Raw genomic sequence first — 20790 nt, 5'->3', positions numbered from 1 at the left:
GGTCTTCTTTAAAAAGAATGTTAATTCTTAGCACTATAAAATAATCCACTGTTTACAACCTTACATTGTTCCAGTGGGCAAACAGTATAAATAATTCAGAAAGAGAAGATGCTCACTTGTCCTTATTTAAGCCCATAAAACAAAATCATCTATTTTTTCTGATTTTTTTTCACCTTTCCACTGCTGAAAAATCACCCCCAAAGTCCTCCCAACTTCATTGTGTACTCCTTGACTGACAAACTCAAAAGTGATCAAATGTCTGTGGATGGTTCACTATAAAGAATATTTCCTTCATTTTCCAGAATTGTTCTGCATCCGTCCTTCAAGCTGCAACAGTCTTCCTGGTGCAAATGTCTGTATATAAGGTTTCTAAAATGCACTTTAAGCTGTGTAAAGAATTCCCACTGGAAATGGCATAGTATAGTGGTTTTCAACCTTTTTTCATTTGCAGACCCCTAAAGGGTTTCCAGTGGAGGTGCAGACCACTTTGGAAATTTTAAACATAGCCTGAGGACCTCCAGGGGTCTGCAGACCACAGGTTGAAAACCACTGGCATAGTATAAACAGTTTTTCACTGTAAGGAATTACAGAAAGCTAGCCAGTGAATCTGGCCCATATGCCTCTCTTACCTCCATCTTCTATTTAATAATAGAAGAGAGACAGATTAAAGCCCTGCATTCATTTTAAGCCCCATATTTACATGCTTGTAACCATTTCAGAAAATTACCCTTTGAGGAGAAATGTAGCAGTATTAAGCTCAACACAGGATTTAATCGTTTTGAAGAGTTTAGTAAAATTTAGTTCAGCTGTTTTAGAATTGTCTAGATGGTAACAATAATTGTAATTACTTAAAAAATTATAATGTTTTTGGCACTTTAATAACTCAAGAATAACTTCATTTAAGCCTGCAGTCTTGGATTCATATCCTGCAAATATTTGTACACATGAGTAGATCCCACTGATTGCTTAAGATATAGAAATACATAGAAATTAGAGACAGCGAAAGTCTTTTCATTCTTCTAACACATCCCCACTCTAATAACAGGAAGGTTCCATACTACACATTTTCTAATACTTTGTCTTGACTAGTTTGAAATGTCTCAAAACACTGGAGTTCCACTATCTCCTTTCAGAAGACCATGCCACAATTTGATAAATGTGTCCAAGTTTTTCTTTTTCTTAATTTCATCCCATTATTCTAAATTAGACCTGCTTGCAATTGCAAGAAATCTTTTTAGCAAAGGAGACATGACTGACTGAACATCATTCAGTGCTGTATTTAGATTTCATTTCATGTCAAAAGCATTTTGGAAAATTACCTTAAATAGATATTTTTAAAAATAGTTAACTACTAAAAAAGCAGCTGACAGTCAGCTAGTACTGTACAATCAATAAATCTCCTCTTCCTCAGATTGCACATATCAGTTGCTAGCTTATTTAATTAACACACTTATTTTTAATTGCTTTATGGATTTTGTTTTTACTTACTCTAATTTCACCCTTTGTTGCAGATAATGTTAAGCATCATCTCCATTGATTTTTTGCAAGTGCTGCATTCAGAGAAGATCTCTTCCAATTTAGATTTCCAGATACTTTGACTTTGAGCTCTAACAACTTTATAACCTCCCCAAAGCCCCTCATAAATGCATTGCAATGGTCACATGAACATTTTGGGCGTGGTACCAGCACCATTTTTTGTCCTCTCTGCTATGGCACTTTAAGAGGATAAAGCTAAAAAAGTTTCTTCTTTTAAATTGAAAGTATTCCAAAAAATGAATCTTATTGTGAAACTTCGTAGAAGTTTCAGAACACTGGTAATTCTCTTAACCACCTTCTGTTTAGTAAGCATAGTCATTTCCGCCTATTACTTATATACAGGCTACAAGCAGGAGATGACCCTAATTGAAGCCACTGGAGAAGCAGAATGTGAGGGCCTTAAACTTTTACCATACAGGTCCATGGAGCTGAAGACTGCTAAGCTGATGGATCCATCTAATACTGACCCTATTGTCTTGCTATTTGTGGAGAGCCAATACTCCCAGCTTGGACAAGATATCATAGCAATCCTCGAGTCTAGTCGATTCCAGTACCATATGGTAATTGCACCTGGAAAAGGTGACATTCCTCCTCTTACAGATAGTGGCAAAGGGAAATATATGCTTGTTATATACGAGAATATTTTAAAGTATGTGTCCATGGACTCATGGAATAGAGAGCTCCTGGAAAAATACTGTGTGGAATACAGTGTTAGCATAATTGGTTTTCACAAAGCCAATGAGAACAGCTCACCAAGTATTAAATTAAAAGGATTTCCACTAGACCTTTACAATAATGTAGCCCTCAAAGATTGCTTTGTAAACTCTCAATCTCCTCTACTGCACATTACCAAAGCACCACGGGTTGAGAAAGGCCCACTACCTGGGGAAGACTGGACGGTTTTCCTATTTAATCACTCCACCTACCAACCTGTGCTTTTAACTGAATTACAGACTTCCAGATCCTTCCCACCATCATTGCCTAAGGCTCCACTGTATGCCACAGTGATTCAGGACTTGGGGCTTCATGATGGGATTCAGAGAGTCCTTTTTGGAAACAACTTGACCTTTTGGCTACACAAGTTGATCTTTCTAGATGCTGTCTCTTTCCTGACGGGGAAGAAGCTCACATTGTCCTTGGATAGGTACATTCTTGTTGATATAGATGACATCTTTGTTGGAAAGGAGGGAACAAGGATGAACATCCAGGATGTGAAGGTAAGCCAAGAACTGGGGATGGCGTCTCAAATAAATGGCTCAAATCATAAATACATCTGGAGGGAGATAGAGAAAGAGCAAAGGAGGCCTGGGAGGACTCAGCCTCATAGTAATGCAACCAAGTTACAAGTAAATCCAACAGGTTTGAAAGCACAATCAGAATTTTGTTACATTTTGTATTGTTGGAACTGGTCGAAAGTGGCTGTCCCACACACACAACTATGCATGCTCAAACATACTCTCACACATAAGCATCTCGTGTACTGGTCACTCTGTATGTGGGCTACCCTCTATTAATGTCAGATCTGCTCAACAGTTTATTACTATATTGCCTCTAGTGGCTGAGCCACAACTAACCCTATTAGTGTCACAGTTAACAGAGATTCTTTTAGCCTGAATGTTGCGTCAGTGATTTTGGATTGCTTACCTTGCTAAGAACTGTAAAGTCGCAAAAGACAGCAGATTTGTTGTAACTGGCATCCACAATACATGCACATAGATTCATAGATACTAAGGTCAGAAGGGACCATTATGATCTAGTCTGACCTCCTGCACAACGCAGGCCACAGAATTTCACCCACCCACTCCTGCGAAAAACATACAGCAGAGACTATAACCTGAATTACAGGAAGGTCAATGTGTGAAAGTACCGAAGAGCTCGGTATGTCCCATTTCATAGAGACTTGTGACATGTATCCTAATTACAGGGTTGCCATGCTGACTAGTGGGACAGAGTACAGCGTAATGTCGAATGAGTAAGTGGGCAGACACCCGGACCCTAGGAACAGGGCGGTCACAATGCTCAGTTTAACATAGAGCTCAATGCCCCTCAAAAGACAGGGGGAGGTGACATACACTCTAATTACAGGACAGTCATCAAATGCATGTACATAATCATATATAAGGAAACATTTGCATATAGACGGATGCACACAATTTACAGGTATTTATTCTGAACCAGAGTTTTATTGGGTTTAAAAAAAAAACAAAACAGGTGGTGTTTGTGTAGTTTGTAAACTTTCCAGAAAGGATGTTTGTTATTTATAACTTCACTTTGTATTAGAAAAACAAAAGAATTTTCAAGCAGTTATGAAATGCTAAAAGGTATAATCTCATTCTGATGTATGAGGCTTAGAAGAACAACTCTCTTTACCATTACTAGCAGTTTCATAATTAAAGCTTCACAAAACAAGATACCTTTACATCTTACACTTGTACATCCGTAGTTATGATCGTATACTGTTTTTTCCCCTTGATCTAGAATGTTCATTGACTGAATTGTTGGTGTTTTGTGTTTGATTAAAAAAAAACCAAAAACCCAAACTATTGAAGTTTCCAGTACAAAAGCTCTGGATGTTTATCCTGTGAAATTCGAACTCAGGAAGATTCTTAGAAATATCTTTGGGAATTAAAAATGATGAACTGATACCAGTAGCATTACTCTTAATTAAAGGTTCCTTTGGAATTGTCTAAATGTCCACATATTAAGGAAATTATCATATTAATAGAGGCTATTAGAGACTTTTCAGCCTTTGCAAATGTATGTTCCCTATTCCCTACACAGTGGGATTTTTCTTGTAAACATTGAAATGCTTCCATAATCAATGAGCTTGCACATACACACACACACCAAGCCTTTATCTACAATCTTTTTATGAAGTCCTAAGTTTATTTCATTATGTTTTAAAATTATGTTTTTCATTATATGCATTTTCTACATGTCTGTATCCTGGCCAGGGCCAGTAGCAGAACCAGATGAATTGAGATTTCACCAGAAGTTGCTCCGGTGACATTTCCAGGCCAGTTTTGCAGACCCAGAAAGTTCAGATAATTGGAACAGGCAACCATGCTTTTGGATGCTTATCAAAGCTGACACCAAAACCCAATCCAACTCTTATTATCATCAATGGCCACTAGAAAGGCCCCTGAACTCCAAACCTTTTGAGATTTGATATTACTACAGCTGAGCAAATAACTGATTTTTTTCAACAACAATCAGTTTGTTTTAAAATGAAACAGAACCTTTTGGTTTTATCTTACTGAAACAAAAAACAAAGACAATTTATTTCAGATTGAACAAAAGCTTTTGTTCATTTCAATATTTTTTTTGGGGGGAGGGTGTCATTTTGTTAGATTTTAAGTATGGATTTTAAAATCTTTTTATTTAAAAATAATTTAACCAAATTTCAAAATGAAATTTCATTTTGAAGGAAAAAGTCAAAATGTTTCAATTCAAGAATGTCAACACAAACCATTTATACTTTCATTTTTGCACTTTTTATTCTGCCAAAACTATTTGCTGAATTTGACTCAAAATCTGAACATTTTGATTCACTGAATTTACTGTTTGACTGAAAAATTTCACCCAGCTGTAACCATTACTAGTTACAAAGTGTACTAGTTCAGTAGTGAGATCAGATGGTTTTTAGATGCTTAGTGAGCTGAAATGCACATTAAAATCCAGTGACTAAGGGCTTATCTACACAGGGAAATTGACTGGAACTATGGAGTAAACTACTATGGAGTAAACTATTCTGCAATAGTTCCCTGTGTGGCTACTCTTATCCTAGAAAAAGTGTGACTTTTTTTTCTGATTTAGCTTAATCTACTTCAAAAGTAGATTAAGCTAAACTGGAAAAATAAAGGATTCTTATTACTGAATAAGAGTGTCTACAAGGAGAGTTATTCCAGAACTCATGGCGATCGGGGGAGGTCCCGGATGACTGGAAAAAGGAAGAAGGAGGATCCTGGGAACTACAGGCCAGTCAGCCTCACCTCAGTCCCCAGAAAAATCATGGAGCAGTTCCTCAAGGAGTCAATTCTGAAGCACTTAGAGGAGAGGAAAGTGATCAGGAACAGCCAGCATGGATTCACCAAGGGCAAGTCATGCCTCATTAATCCAATTGCCTTCTATGACGAGATAACTGGCTCTGTGGATGAGGGGAAAGCAGTGGACATGTTGTTCCTTGACTTTAGCAAAGCTTTTGACATGGTCTCCCACAGTATTCTTGCCAGTAAGTTAAAGAAGTATGGGCTGGATGAATGGACGATAAGGTGGATAGAAAGCTGACTAGATTGTCGGACTCAACGGGCAGTAATCAATGGCTCTATGTCTAGTTGGCAGCTAGTATCAAGTGGAGTGCCCCAGGGGTCGGTCCTTGGGCCGGTTTTGCTCAATATCTTCATAAATGATCTGGAGGAGAGTGTGGATTGCAGCCTCAGCAAGTTTGCAGATGACACTAAACTGGGAGGAGAGGTAGATACGCTGGAGAGTAGTGATAGGATACGGAGGGCCATAGACAAATTAGAGGATTAGGCCAAAAGAAATCTGATGAGGTTCAACAAGGACAAGTGCAGAGTCCTGCACTTAGGACGGAAGAACCCCATGCATCGCTACGGACTAGGGACCGAATGGCTAGGCAGCAGTTCTGCAGAAAGGGACCTAGGGGTTACAGTGAACGAGAAGCTGGATCTGAGTCAACAGTGTGCCCTTGTTCCAAGAAGGCCAATGGCATTTTGGGATATATAAGTAGGGGCATTGCCAGCAGATCAAGGGATGTGATAGTTCCACTCTATTCGACATTGGTGAGGCCTCATCTGGAGTACTGTGTCCAGTTTTGGGCCCCACACTACAAGAAGGATGTGGAAAAATTGGAAAAAGAGTCCAGCGGAGGACAACAAAAATGATTAGGGGTCTGGAACGCATGACTTCTGAGGAGAGGCTGAGGGAACTGGGATTGTTTAGTCTGCGGAAGAGAATTATGAGGCGGGATTTGATAGCTCCTTTCAGGTAGTTGAAAGCGGGTTCCAAAGATGATGGATCTAGACTGTTCTCAGGGGTAGCGGATGACAGAATGAGGAGTAATGGTCTCAAGTTGCAGAGGGGGAGGCTTAGGTTGGATATTAGGAAAAATTTTTCACTAGGAGGGTGGTGAAACACTGAAATGCGTTACCTAGGGAGGTGGTGGAATCTCCTTCCTTAGAAGTTTTTAAGGTCAGGCTTGACAAAGCTCTGGCTGGGATGATTTAGTTGGGGATTGGTCCTGCTTTGAGCAGGGGGTTGGACTAGATGACCTCCTGAGATCCCTTCCAATCCTGATATTCTATGATTCTATGAATAGCAATAGCACTTTAAATTCACACCCTGCCTTATTGCAGAATAACTTCCCCATGTAGTCAAGACCTAAACAACTTCTTCTTTTGCCTAGCGAATTAATAATTCCATAGCAGCTCCTCTGACTGTCTTTGTAAAGGACACTTGATTTCTACCTGTAATCTTCCACATCTCAATTTAAAACAGAAGAAAGCTATGTATACTTTAAACTGACAGTGCTGAGTCATCTCTCAGTCCTGACAAATATCACATTGTTTAGAATAGCAGACTTCTTCCATTTATTTCCCACTTTTGATCTGCTATACTTTTGATAAGTGATCTGTATAATGGGGTTCCTCTTCAGGTGCAATCACATGCAAAAAATAAACAGTAGTACAAATAAAATTAAGCCAAATTGGCATTTTACTGTTTAGTTAACCCAAGTGCTCTACACCAGTGATTCTCAAAATAGGGCTGCTGCTTGTTCAGGGAAAGCCCCTGGCAGGCTGGGCCTCTTTGTTTACCTGCCCCGTCTGCAGGTTCAGCCGATCGCAGCTCCCACTGGCCGCAGTTTGCCACTCCAGGCCAATGGGGGCTGCAGGAAGGGCTGCCAGCACATCCCTCAGCATGCACTGCTTCCGGTAGCCCCCATTGTCCTAGAGCGGCGAACTGCAGCCAGTGGGAGCTGCAATTGGCCTAACCTGCGGATGCGGCAGGTAAACAAACTGGCCTGGCCCGCCAGGGGCTTTCCCTGAACAAGCAGCGGCCCTAGTTTGAGAACCACTGCTCTGCACTACATTCATGTCATGCAACAGAAGAGTATGTGCATTATGCTCAGAGACCAAAGTAATGTTTAACTAGGAATGCTATGTGAAAACATTTGCAGAATCAAAGACAGGATAATTCACGTAGCCCATGGTTGAAGTACTTGCAAGGCATTCAGATCTTACCCTGCTCACCAGAGCAGTGTGCTGACAACATTTGAGCAGAATCCCAGCCTTAGAGAGGCAGAGGGGTGAAAAAGTCGCTCTAGCATTGCAACATGTTCTGTGTAAAACACTTTACTGCCCCTGCCTCCCTCCCCCAAAAGGCTATATTGACACCAAAGTATACATTACTACTTTTGTGTGCATCCATCAAGAGGAACAGAGATTTGTATTATATCTTGACAAAAACAAGGAGGCTTTATGTACTGTCTTCTAGATACACTTTTTAAAAAAGGAAACATTCTCTTTATGGATTGTATTTGAATAGAAGTTTTCATGAAATATTGTGTTCCTCCTGTATTTCTGAAGTGCTATGCAAGGAACAATATAACAATCCACATCTGGCATTGCATTTTCAACACATAGTACAAGGTAATGGGATGTGGGGTTTTTTGCATCACCATGTAGGGAATCACAACCAAAATAGGTGGGATTCAAAACTCCAGTTGGTGCCTGGCTACCAGGACAGAGTAGATACTAGGCATGATATGCACCCTATGGCCTGGGTTGAAAATTCATGGAAAATCATAGAAAGTATTCATAACAAATAAAAGTCAGAATGGGGCACTTAATCTTCTTTTAATGGGGTTATTTACCCAGGCAAGAAAAGTAGTCCAGTGACTAGAGCAGTGAGCTAAGAATCCAGGAATCTGCATTCTCATTCCCCAGTCTGTCACTGTTGAACAAGTCACTTGAGCCCAGATTTTCAAGAGTAACTTCTAATTTTATATGCTTCAGTTGTGTGGTGGATAACTATGGACAGTTCTGACTAAATTCTCAGCAGTGGCTCACTGAATTTGGGTGCCTCCATTTTTAGTGCCCAAGTTGAGACATATATGGCCTGATTTTCAGAGGTATTGGGCACCCACACATCCAAATGAAGTCAACTATGGAATTGCAGTTGGTCAGCACCTGAAATCAAGCCCAAGGTTCAGACTCTGCAGAAACTGAATGTATCCCACAATGGGTTCTCAAATACCAAAGTGGGCATAATTCAGCAAGCATTTCAGTGATGGATAAAACCATCCCTTTGATTTTCTTTTCTAAAAGATGTAGGTGTTGTGATACTTAGGGCTTAATTCTGCCTGTCCTTTGTGTGGATTTTAAGAGTGTTGATGAGCACAGCTCCTTTATTTCAAATGGTTCTAGACCACAAACTGGTTCTCCACATGCAGCTCCATGTTCCTGTACAGGGGTGGGGCAGTATTTGGGTGAGATTCTCTTATGAAACATATGCCATAATCTAGCACTACCATCGCAGTCCGTGTTTACATCATATCACACGAACATTCAATTCAGCTTTCCTCTCCAGTCAATGTTTAAAATGTGATACTCTCCAGAATGTGCTATTTCTTCAATTAATATGTTCTTTTTGTTAATTTTGATACAGAAGGAACAGAAAATAAAATGCAAATTTCATATGAAGTACTATCTGTCATTTAATGCTATCATTTTTTTTCTGCACCATAAATTCACTTATCTAATTCCTTACTGTCATAGGGCATACAGAGCCCGTGATATCCCAGATTAATAGGGAGACTAGCTGCCTCCTCTGATGGGACTGATTGGTGACCCTGCAACAGCTAGGGAGGTGAAATGGCTGCAGGTCAGACAGGAAGAGAGGCTGAGGAACCACTGAGAGCACTGTAGGCAGCAGACTGGTAGGCCGACAACCAGGTATTTGGAACTCCAGAAGACAAGGATCACAGAATATGAGTCTGGGAAAGAGCCTACAGGAGAGGCATTGTAGGAAGCAATAAGAGATTGGGAGATACTGGTTCCAGCTCCTAGATGCCTGGAGAAGCACAGAGGAATGGGTGAGTCTGGGTTCCTCTACCAACCCGAGCAGAGTGGTTATTAATGCCTGCAGAGCAAAGGGATCTGAACCCCAACAGGCTAGAGACTGTTGACTATTCACTAGGGTTACAGGACTCCTGACTCACTAGACTCTGAGAGGGAAGAGACTATTAATGATCCAACTGGAACATTAGAGTCATAGTGAGGAACTACCAGACAGGGGGCTAAATGGTGATTGGCTGAATGAAGGAGAAACAGAGGTATTCTTGCCATAACTCCTGCTCAACCGTGGTGGTGGTGGCGGAGGGCACCCGAGCACAAAGTTCTCTAACATACACACAGTGCAGAATGATAATTATAATAAAGGTTGCACAATCGTCTCCATTCTTGTCATTTTCAGGTTTTTTTAATCTTAGTGGCTGAAACATGCCAGGATTGTTTTCTGTCTGGCAACAGAGGTTAATGAAAAATTGAACCAAAATGATTCAGCCATTTTGAAGAACAGTGCTAAAAATGCCCTCACATTATTTTATAATATTTTTAACAGCTGTAATATGTTTGTGGTAGATGGCAAAAACTTGAAATTTGGAAGGAGGTAACACCCTTCTTTTTGATAGTTTGATGCAAATTAGTCATGATTTCTCAAAGTTAACGTTGTTGTTTTTTTAAATATACTATGTGAGGGCACATGCAACTTTGTAGAAAGCTCTTTCAAAGGTGTGCCAGATTCCAACTGGTTTTGAACATAATTGCACAGGATAGAGATGTTTGTAAGCAGTTCTGTGTTTTTCCTCTATGATTAGCGTATTTGTGCAAGGAAACTACAAATGAACACAGAAGCATTTCTAACTCTACACAGAGCGTATGACTAAATAACATTACTCTAAACAATCCTTTCCTAGATACTTTTTTTCCATTTCCCATGTAAATTGTAACTTCAAATTAAAAGTGTGTCACTAAAAATTGGTCTTTTGATGACAATCAGTTTAACATAACAATCACAAGGTATGTAACCCTTTTCTTATTAAATTATTTCCTATGACTCAAATGTTTTTATGCCCCATACACAGTCTTTTTTCAATTAGATACTGCCAGGGATGCATTTTTGTTTGTTTGTTTAAGGGCAGCATCAGTGAGTGAGAGATTAGAGAATGAGGTTGTTATGGATTGTGTTTACCACAAAAGAGCTGAAGTCCCTTCCACTGTGGAAGCTGTTCAAGGTTATATCTGGCTAAGCAATTAAACAGAAACTCAGCTGAGCCATGGAAAGCTATTTTCCCAAGCTTCATGGGTATCTATCTTAAGCCTGCAGAGTTTCTGCAAATTAATTTATCTCCTTCCCTCCTCCTAATATATTATCTCTCTGCTTGGTTTTGAAAATCTAAAGATCCACAAATGCATCAGTTACTTGCAGAATTGTAAAGTTCATCTAGCTTTAAATTGCATTGATCCCCAATCATACAACAGCTCCAACCACACTGACATCAGCACTCTAGGGAAAACAACTAGTAATATGTAGCTGTCCTACATTTGTGCTACATGCACTGCATACAGAAGTTGATTTTTTATCTTTAAAACTTTCTCTAACCAAACACAAACAAATTTGCTGTCAATCAGCATTAGCAAATTCTTGGTACCTTTTTGATTGAAGACATTCAGTATCTTACTATGACCCCTTTTCCCTAAAAAGCTAAAGTGTTCTGTTCTGCATAGTCTAACTGCTGACACAAGGACAAGATTGTCCTTGTTCAATCTGAGGTCGTCTAAATTGATGGAGCAGTAGTTAGGAGTGTCCTTTGTGCTACTCCTGACTAAATCCAGTCCTTTTTCTTTGATAACTTCATGAGCCTTCTGCATTCTCAACCACTCATGTTCTAAGCATCAACTCACTTTCCTTTCTTTTAAAATAAAAGTTAAAAAAACATGAGTTTTCGACTCCTCTCCAGTTTCTAGAGGACTGATCTTTATCTTTGACCTTTACTGGATTTTGTTTCTTTAAAAATGCTTTGAACTCCTGAAGAGTGCAATTTCTCTCTCATTCTAGTGCAGTGGTTCTCAAACTAGGGCCGCTGCTTGTTCAGGGAAAGCCCCTGGCGGGCCGGGCCGGTTTGTTTACCTGCCGAGTCCGCAGGTTCAACCAATCGCAGCTCCCACTGACCGTGGTTCGCCGCTCCAGGCCAATGGGGGCTACGGGAAGCGGCGCGGGCCGAGGGATGTCACTAAAGTGTGTCACTAAAAATTGGTCTTTTGATGACAATCAGTTTAACATAACAATCACAAGGTATGTAACCCTTTTCTTATTAAATTATTTCCTATGACTCAAATGTTTTTATTCTCCATACACAGTTTTTTTTCAATTAGATACTGCCAGGGATACATTTTTGTTTGTTTGTTTAAGGGCAGCATCAGTGAGTGAGAGATTAGAGAATGAGGTTGTTATGGATTGTGCTTACCACAAAAGAGCTGAAGTCCCTTCCACTGTGGAAGCTGTTCAAGGTTATATCTGGCTAAGCAATTAAACAGAAACTCAGCTGAGCCATGGAAAGCTATTTTCCCAAGCTTCATGGGTATCTATCTTCCTGCAGCCCCCATTAGCCTGGAGCCGTGAACTGCAGGCAGTGGGAGCTGCGATCGGCCGAACCTGTGGACGCGGCAGGTAAACAAAGAGGGCCGGCCCGCCAGGGGCTTTCCCTGAACAAGCGGTGGCCCTAGTTTGAGAACCACCGTTCTATTACTGTAATGACAAGAATTCATGTTGGACTCATAGCTCTTCTGATAATACAGAATTTAATAGTGCTGCTGCATCAGAGGGCTACCTCCTATGCTTGATAATCTAAGAATAGGTCTTTACATCTCATACCTTCCGTGATCCTTCTGTAAGGACAATTGATTTTAAATATAGTAGGTAAAAATATCTGGGCCAGATCCTCAGCTTTTGCAAACCTGCACAGAATGCAAGTCTGCTGAAGAGCAAAGAGGATACATAAAACACTGATTTACTTTGCCCAATCTTCTTGCTGCTCTGTGCAGCTCTTCCTCCCTGTCTACTCAGAGTTTAAAACCCATTTCTGAGCAAAACCATTGAAAAGCTGTTGAAGAGCACTCTCCAATCACATTTCATCTCTGCCAATATCCTGCACCTTTCACGGTCATTTTTTACACCATGACAGAGAAATGGCGATGGTCACACTGGTGAGTAAACTCCATTTAGCAGTGGATAAAGAGAAAATGACATATTACCAGATGTCTCAGCAAAGTTTGACATGGTAGATCACGTGATATGGCTGACTCTCCTTAGAGATTTGCCAGAAATAGTCAAAAATCTGTTACATTGATCCTGGGGGATTATGCTAAGATTATGAGCCTACATCTCAAGAACTCTCCTGTTCTTAGGGCTCTATTCCTTCCCACATATCATTTCATATACCTGGTACAACCACTAGGAGAGGTTGTGAGACGTCCTTGACTTAAATTACAGCAATACTTAGACAACATCTAACTGTGCATCTTCTTCACAATAAATGCAAACAGCATATCCCCCAATAGTTCCAGTGCTTGAATGAGATTTGCATCCGCATGAAGGCAGGGTGGCAGATGCTAAATACATGCAAGACACAGGTGATGTTGGAAACAAGAAAGCATTTGGAGGAGCCAACGCCATAACCCCACCTTCAATCAAGTATCCTTATTGTCAAGGTGGAACTCATTCTTGTTCTCCTACCCTGTTTCAAGGTCCTCCTGGGCTCTTCACTTTCCAAAACCAAGCAGAATAACTGTATCAATAGACAACACAGTTAGAAATAGAGAACAAAAGGTTTGGCTGCCTCCTCCTATTTCCTATACACATACCTCTGGCAATGTAGACTATTTGTTAATCTTACTCATGTATGGTATATGTTAACCTTATTTCTCTTCAGCTTTTACACATAGATGTAGAAGACTCCCACTTGGGATTCATCTTAAATACATTTAAATTGAATAAAAGAGAAATTCATAATACATCATAAGTGCTACACTTGGACCTGAGTAAGAAAAAATAAGAATCAGTCAACCTGCTCTGAAATGGGAGTGTCTAGCCCCGGAACAGTAAATAGGCAAACCGCAGGCCAAATCCAGATTGCCAGACATTTTTGAATGGACCTCTAAATCTTTTTATTTACTTATTATTATAATTATTGTTATTATTTTTTATTATTTTCTCTGGAGTCGGACCTTGACTGTATCTTGACCACAAATTTGGACCTGGACAAAAAAATCGACTGCCCTGGTCTAGCCTATTGTTATTTCAGCTGAAATCATTCAGCATTCTCCCAATTCTCATATCTAGAATCATCCAATTCTTCTTTGCAAGATAATGGGTTTTGTACTGATCCACCATATTAAATGCTTTACCCTTTCAACTTTTTTTCATTGTCTCTTTAAAGGTGGTTCTCTCATACAGAATCCTAGCAGAAAAGCAGTTAAAAGATAAAACTCCTTTGTCATCAGCTAAACCTTGCCTTTTCTTCCAGGCAGTTTGGAGGATTAATTGTCTGTCTGAGCTGCTTACCTGAATTACAATAGAGCTTCTCCCGCTCCCAGGTCTTCCACTTAAGCTATGCTGTGTCCTTTGAGGGGTTTTTTAATACTGTAAAGTCATCATCTGGCAAATCCAGAAAAGAGATACATTTTTCTCCATATATTCCATCTCATTCACACTTTCAGTCCCTCTGGAAAACAAATTAACCTAATATTGTTTTGGTGGTTCCTGTTCTCCAATTCTTTCACACCTTTTTTTTTTTGGTTGTTATTTTGTTTTTTTGCGGGAAGAGGATAGTGAGTCCATCCCCATATTTCAAAGGTTAACAGAGTGACTTTCCCATCCAGACCAAACAAGGACTTCTTTACCTTTTTAAGAGTCACTTCTTGTTCTCAAACCCTGTTGGTCAGATTATCTACCACAGAAGCAATTGTTCTGACCTTAAGGTTAAGTGTTGGATAACCTGATCTGCTATTGGTTGTTAGTGCATCAGAGATGGCTAAAATATTGAAAATTTCATTTTTTTCAGGAAAAAAGTCTCAATGTTGATTTTTTCCCCACTTACAATCCACATAAAAAAACCCATACAAACAAGATCGTTGACAATTTTCATGGGGTTTTTTTTCAGCTCTATGTGCTGGTTAGAATTTAGGGCATCTATAGGCACTCCATACAAACTGTTTGTTTTATATCACACTCTCTAGTAACCTGCATTAACCTGTGTTTTTAAAAACAATACACATTATTTAACAAGAAACAATAACAGTTGTTTCCTGTGCTGAAAAATAGCACATTATGAAATGATTTAAATCTTTGCTAAAAAGGCCAGCTAACCCAAACTTAAAGAGCAGTCATAATTATTGTCTTAAAAGCACTTGATACAGTAATAAAGCATCACAAAGAATCTCAAATATAATGCCTTCCATTAGCAACAGTATTACTTAAGTTACTTTAAATATATCTTTATCATCTAAATGCAAGTAAAAGAAACACTTAGGGCAACAACACAATTTACTGTCATTAGCATTACTCAAGCAATTTCAACACAACCATGTTCAGATAGTGGTGTTATTTATTCATGTGGAGGTGAAAAAGACATAAGTGAGAGAGAGATCCTTGTACAATAAAAATTCTGACTTATTATCTGGACAATTTCTGCTCACCTATATAAAATAATCTGGAATGAAATAAATTTTTCATAAACTTTTGGCATCTAGTTCTTACCACATTTCAATACGTGTTCTCCCTGGAAATCAAATTTTGGGATTTGATTCTTTCACAAATCTACTGGTAGGCCATTTAATCAATATTTAAACTTCTGGTGTTATTTTAAGGCATGTTCTTTGTGTTAATGACTTTTCACTCACATACGAGTAAGCTATTATGGAAGGCTTTTCGGATGAAAATACCAAGTTTCAGCCTGTACAGCAACCAAAACTCCTCTTGAATTTAATGCGAATTGGAACCACTTACATTAGACTCCAGGTCTTGATGAGGTCACATTTCTATATTAGTAAATGGAAGATGTGTACTACGTATATGTGATCATTTGAAAATGATAGGTTGTAGGTAGATCATAATAAATATATTATGACAACCCTGAGGATAAAATTCTTGCTGCACTGGGAAAACAAATACCTTAGGGTCAAAATCTGCCATCGGATGTAAACTGCGAGCTCTCATTCACTGTAGTGAGATTTGCACATCTTCATCCAAAGAAAGAATTTGGTCTTTAAAAAATATTCTTAGCTTCAACATCTTTGTTCACTTCCCCAAGTCAGTATGTGATCATGAATATGTTTCCAAACAAGAAACGTATTGGTATTTGTCCAAATGAACCAGATACAGAAAAAAGAAGCCTTATTGAAAGTATCGTATACATGGTGTGTATACCTTTATATAAACTCAAAATAAATGGCCTTCTAACTCTAAAGCGCAAGAGACTGAAATTTTACTTTCAAGACATAACAATCTTTAGCATACAAATAAATTTGCTTTTCTGGAGAAATTCATTTGAAGCCACCTGTTTTGTTTAAAAATATCTATCTATAGTACAAAAAACAAACAAAAAAATCAATTTCTCAAACATAAAATTCAGAAAATTTCAGCCCACTGTACTCCTCACTAAAAGTGATTTTTGTGTCATATTATATTTATTAATTTTAAGGCAATTTTTCTCTTGCAAAAATTGATAAGAATCATCCATTTGTTTACATATGTGTGGCTTATTAACTGAACACAGGGGAAAATATTGTAAAATATCTAGGTTTTCAATTGAAACTGTGATTTCTAATGAAGCATTGTATGGAATATTGTTAAAGTGGTATTTCATCATATGCAGAATAGTTAGCACCTGATTGTCAAGTTGATGAGCTATGACCAATGGCATGACAACTCTCAGAATGTTTCATGAAATCACAAATCATCCGTGATGCTCTTTGGCTGAAAACCTTGAATAAAAATTGAAAGACCACCCAAACCAAATCATATTCTGTATCAGAGCTGGTTAACCCTTCATTATCTATTAGTGTTTAATAGCTCACTAGGGAAAGTTTCAGCTATTGTAACAGTAATATACAGAGTGGTTTACAAGGTGAGAAGGCTTAGGGATCTAGCTGGGGTTGGCAGAGGATGCCAATGAGAAACTGCAGGTGGCTAATGCTCTGGTAACTCATGTACTAACTAACACAGGGTGATTAAAAACATATCACTTTGGTACTCCACACACAAAGCTGGATCCAGTCCATTACATGATCTAATTGAAAAGTCCTGGGGACTGAGACAGGGGGCTATTAGCAGCTATAAAAAAAGCTCCTTTTGGGAGCCAGCACACTAGTCACTTAGAACATGCAGAGCAGTGGATAGTTAGAGTAGGAGGGAATTAGGTGGTCTGATGGGGTCTGGAAGGTTAGTGGGGATCACTTGCACCTGTTGAGAGTTTGATGAGATAATAGCTCACCAGCTGGACAGTTTGGCCAAGAAAGCAAGCAGTATAAAAGTCTGAGCCAGAGAGGCAGAAGAAGGCCTCTTCTAGCTGCTGTTGTGTTGTATCTGGAGCATAAGGCAAGAAATAATAATAAATAATGAGAGTGTGCGTGCTGTTAATCACCAGGAGAGCTTACCAGTCAGGGTCTCTGGGGCTTGAGGGGGAACCTACCCTCTGGGGCCAGGTTCTTAGCTGGCACAGCTCTGTTGAATTAAATGGCACTATGCAAATATAATCTGAGAATCTGGTTATTTTGGGGGAAGGGTTTTTTTTCCAAGCCCCTTAATGGACCCCAAATACAATATACTCCTGTATATCTGAAACGCTATTAGCCAAACCTCCATGTTATCCGAATTCCTTCCTTCTCTCCCAGCATGAGATATGTGCTGCAGAGGCCATGTATCTCAAGATTCATGTTGGGGAACACAGAAGGGATTCGGATAATGTGGCCGTTCGGCTAATAGAACTGAGACCTCCGGCCACAACTGTGGGGAGCATGACAATGAGCCCCCAGCCACCCTGCTGCTGAATGGCTCCTGCAGCAGTGCAGGGAGCCCTCCGCAGCACCATTGTCATGGGAAGGAGGGAATGGGACAGAGGGCTCCTTGTGCTGCTGCAGGGCCAGTGACAACCGCTCCCTGCAGAAGCAAGTTGCAGGGTAGGCAGCAGTCTGCAGATGGGCATGGGGGAGTAGAGGCCTGGCTGAAAGTCTCTGCTTTGCCCCTTTAGGACCACAGCCTCCCCCTTGCATCTGCAGGGATTTGGTGTCACTGGCCCTGTGACAGCACAAGGAGCCCCCTGCAGCCCTGCTGTCACAGGAGTGAGTAAGCATTCGGGGGAGAGTGAAGAGGAAGACAAGCCCCCAGCCATAGGGGAGCATACCCTGCTGCTGAATGGCTCCTGCCCTCTTGATTACCCAAATAAAATCCATGCTCTTAGTATTTGGGGTTGGAGGTTTGCTGAACTCCTGAATCTCATCCATGCTCACTAGTGATGAGTTTGTTCGCATTACTATTCCTCACAGCTAGAGGGACCAGACAGCAAGTATGAAAAATCTGGACGGTGGTGGGGCATAATAGGGGCCTATATAAGAAAAAGCCCCCAAATATTGGGGCTGTCCCGATAAAATTGGGACATCTGGTCACCCTAGTCACAGCCAATTTACCATGGAACCCTCTCTTCCTTACACTGGAGTTTTAAGGGATGATATAAAAGGGTATGAAAGTCTGCTGTGGAGCTGCTTGGAGGTTTGTATTTGTCAAACACAAACATCCAGATTATTTTCAAGAGTGGGGTTTCTTTGCCTCCAGTCCTTATGAATCAAGCTGCAGGGGTTCAGTTTGCAAACTCATTCATTGCTGAATCTGCAGGGTTTGCACAGACCTAGTCATAACCCTATAATCAAAAGAGTCTTACTTTTTTTGTTTATTTTTACTTTCAGCATATACATTATGCATTAGCCTAGTCCTGATAGTTTCCATTTATTTACTGCTCTCACCCATGCTGGCAACAACAAGGTTTTCCATTGTGTACCTCTGCAGATTAAATCCTCCTGCTTCTTTATTGCCACTCTGCTCTTTGGTTCAGTAGCACGATGCCAATATCAGTTTTACCTTAACCTTCACTTTTATTTTGTGTTCTTCATATATTTAACAGCATCGTTATCTATATGTGCCTTCTACTAATGCAATTATAGTACTAGTTCTGAATCCACAGTAGTGCCCTTTTGAATTATCTAGTAGTAGTCCTAGGAAACGTTGTGTACATGTGATTCTAAGATAGTAAGACTGAGCCTTGTACTGAACTGAAATCCATGTTCTGCAGACAAGAAACACATTGGACTATAAAAACACAGCAAAAGGAATAGAACTTATTCCTTGCCGTCCAAATACATATTTTTTTACTGAGAGCGCCTTTGCCTTTTCTAGAAAAGGCAGTCTTGGCACCAGACACTGTATTGAAACACCATTAATTTGTATGCAGAAAGCCAGGTATTACATTATCATTGTATTGTTCATTAGCAGCATTTGGCTTTTGAAACAGTATCCTTAAGGATCAATATTTATCTTTCTGATCATTGGTCCACAAGCAGTACCCAAAAAATTTACTAGCCCTACAAGCATTTGTACTGGGATGTCAGGGTTTGTAATCCTCCATTGGGTTAGTCTACCCTGGATTTCAATGCATGAGAGTTTTCTCACCTATGAAAATATTTTATTTGGTATTTTTGTTTTGTTGTTGAATATCAACTTTGTAAGACATCTCCATAGTTCCACAAAACTTAAATAAAAAGGACTTCTGGTCTGGCTCCCTCTTCAAGGGAAATATGGGAAGATATTTTATTCCCATGGGGATGATAAAGTAAGGGTGTATTTTTTCATCAAAATGTGCCATTTTTCATGGAGAAAGATTTCAAATTTCTCATGGGATTTAAATTTTAAACACGTATTTTAATGCTTAGTTTCAATCAAACCATGTCTTATAAAGGCTAGGAATATCTTTCAGTATATGCTTGAAGGAAAAAAACCTAAGAATTTCTACTCACTTTTTGCTTGTTGGAGTTTCAATTTCAAATTTTCAAAGAAAAATCAAAGGATAAGTTGTATATAGCATGTTCAAAAACAAAACAAATATCCATATCATTAACTGAAACATTCTGGAACTACTACTGTAGAAAAGTTTTTCATTAAAGTAAAACATGCTGCAGCATGTTATACAGATGAAAATTCTCTGGTTTAATGCTCCAGCATTCATCACTTAGTAGTCTGGCATAACATGAAAAGGATCATCCAGCACTTGCAATTTGGACTGGCACACAACTAACTAACTGCAATGCAGTGCAAAAGTTTGTGTTAGTTTGTGTTTGTGTCAATATTTTGCACTTCATGTAGAGTAATTCTCACATTACAGTGTGTCAGAATAGTTCACAGAAATAATTCCTCTTGGACAATCAGTGAAGCCATAGCCTTCCTGTCCTAAGGAGCACTAAATAATTCAAAAGTTGGGAACAAAAGGCACTCTTAAGAAATTAGAAGAACAGGGACTTTCCTGTCTCCTTCCATATTTGTTAACATAGTTTTAGCTTTCTGGTTTGAAGCATTGTAAGAAACAGATCTTTGTAAGTGTGGTAGATGACTTGTGCTACATGCTGAGGGACTATAGTTTTATATGCAAGCAGTTTGGGCCCAGCTTGCATTGCTGAGGCCCTGGTGCCATGCCAAACTAAGTCCCTCCTGAAACATGACCGTTGTTCTCCAATTCCACTCATCATACCACATTCTCCACTTCTGAATGACTGAATCCTTGTTAGGCTGCTAAAACAAAGTGCCTTCTCTCTAGACCAGCCAAGAGGTTCTCAAACTGTGGGTCGGGACCCCAAAGTTGGTCACAGCCCCATTTTAAAGGGGTTGCCAGGGCTGGCGATAGACTTGCTAGGGCTGAAGCTAAAGTCCAAACCCCACCACCCAGGGTGGAAGCTGAAGCAAGAGGGATTCAGCCCGGGGCAGTGGAGCTCAGGCTTCCACTTCAGCCATGGGTGTTGGGGCTTAGGTTACAGCCCCTGCCCAGGGCTGTTGCCCTCAAGCTTTTCCCCTTCCCCTGCAGTGGGGGTCGGGCTTCAGTTCCCCTTCCCGGGGTCATGGAGTAATTTTTGTTGT

At 39.8% G+C, this 20790-nt stretch overlaps 1 protein-coding gene across 3 annotated transcripts in view; it reads left to right on the top strand.

Moving 5' to 3' along the window:
- The window catches only part of LOC311519589 (bifunctional heparan sulfate N-deacetylase/N-sulfotransferase 4), a 175493-nt gene that overhangs the window by 15277 nt on the left and 139426 nt on the right, over window positions 1-20790 (top strand). For 2 of the 3 annotated variants that reach the window (XM_084626233.1, XM_084626234.1), the window contains exon 3: window positions 1512-2753. In XM_084626233.1, the coding sequence (XP_084482359.1) occupies window positions 1773-2753 (981 nt within the window). In that variant the 5' untranslated portion in view covers window positions 1512-1772. The remainder of the gene's footprint in view (window positions 1-1511; window positions 2754-20790) is intronic. The other variant, XM_084626235.1, reaches the window with a different exon arrangement.

The sequence above is a fragment of the Lepidochelys olivacea genome (genome assembly GCF_965140295.1).
Source record: "Lepidochelys olivacea isolate rLepOli2 genome assembly, chromosome: 4".
In the NCBI taxonomy this organism is placed as follows: domain Eukaryota; kingdom Metazoa; phylum Chordata; order Testudines; family Cheloniidae; genus Lepidochelys; species Lepidochelys olivacea.
The sequence above is the reverse complement of the archived record's forward strand: the minus strand, read 5'-3'. Positions and strand labels throughout refer to the sequence as shown.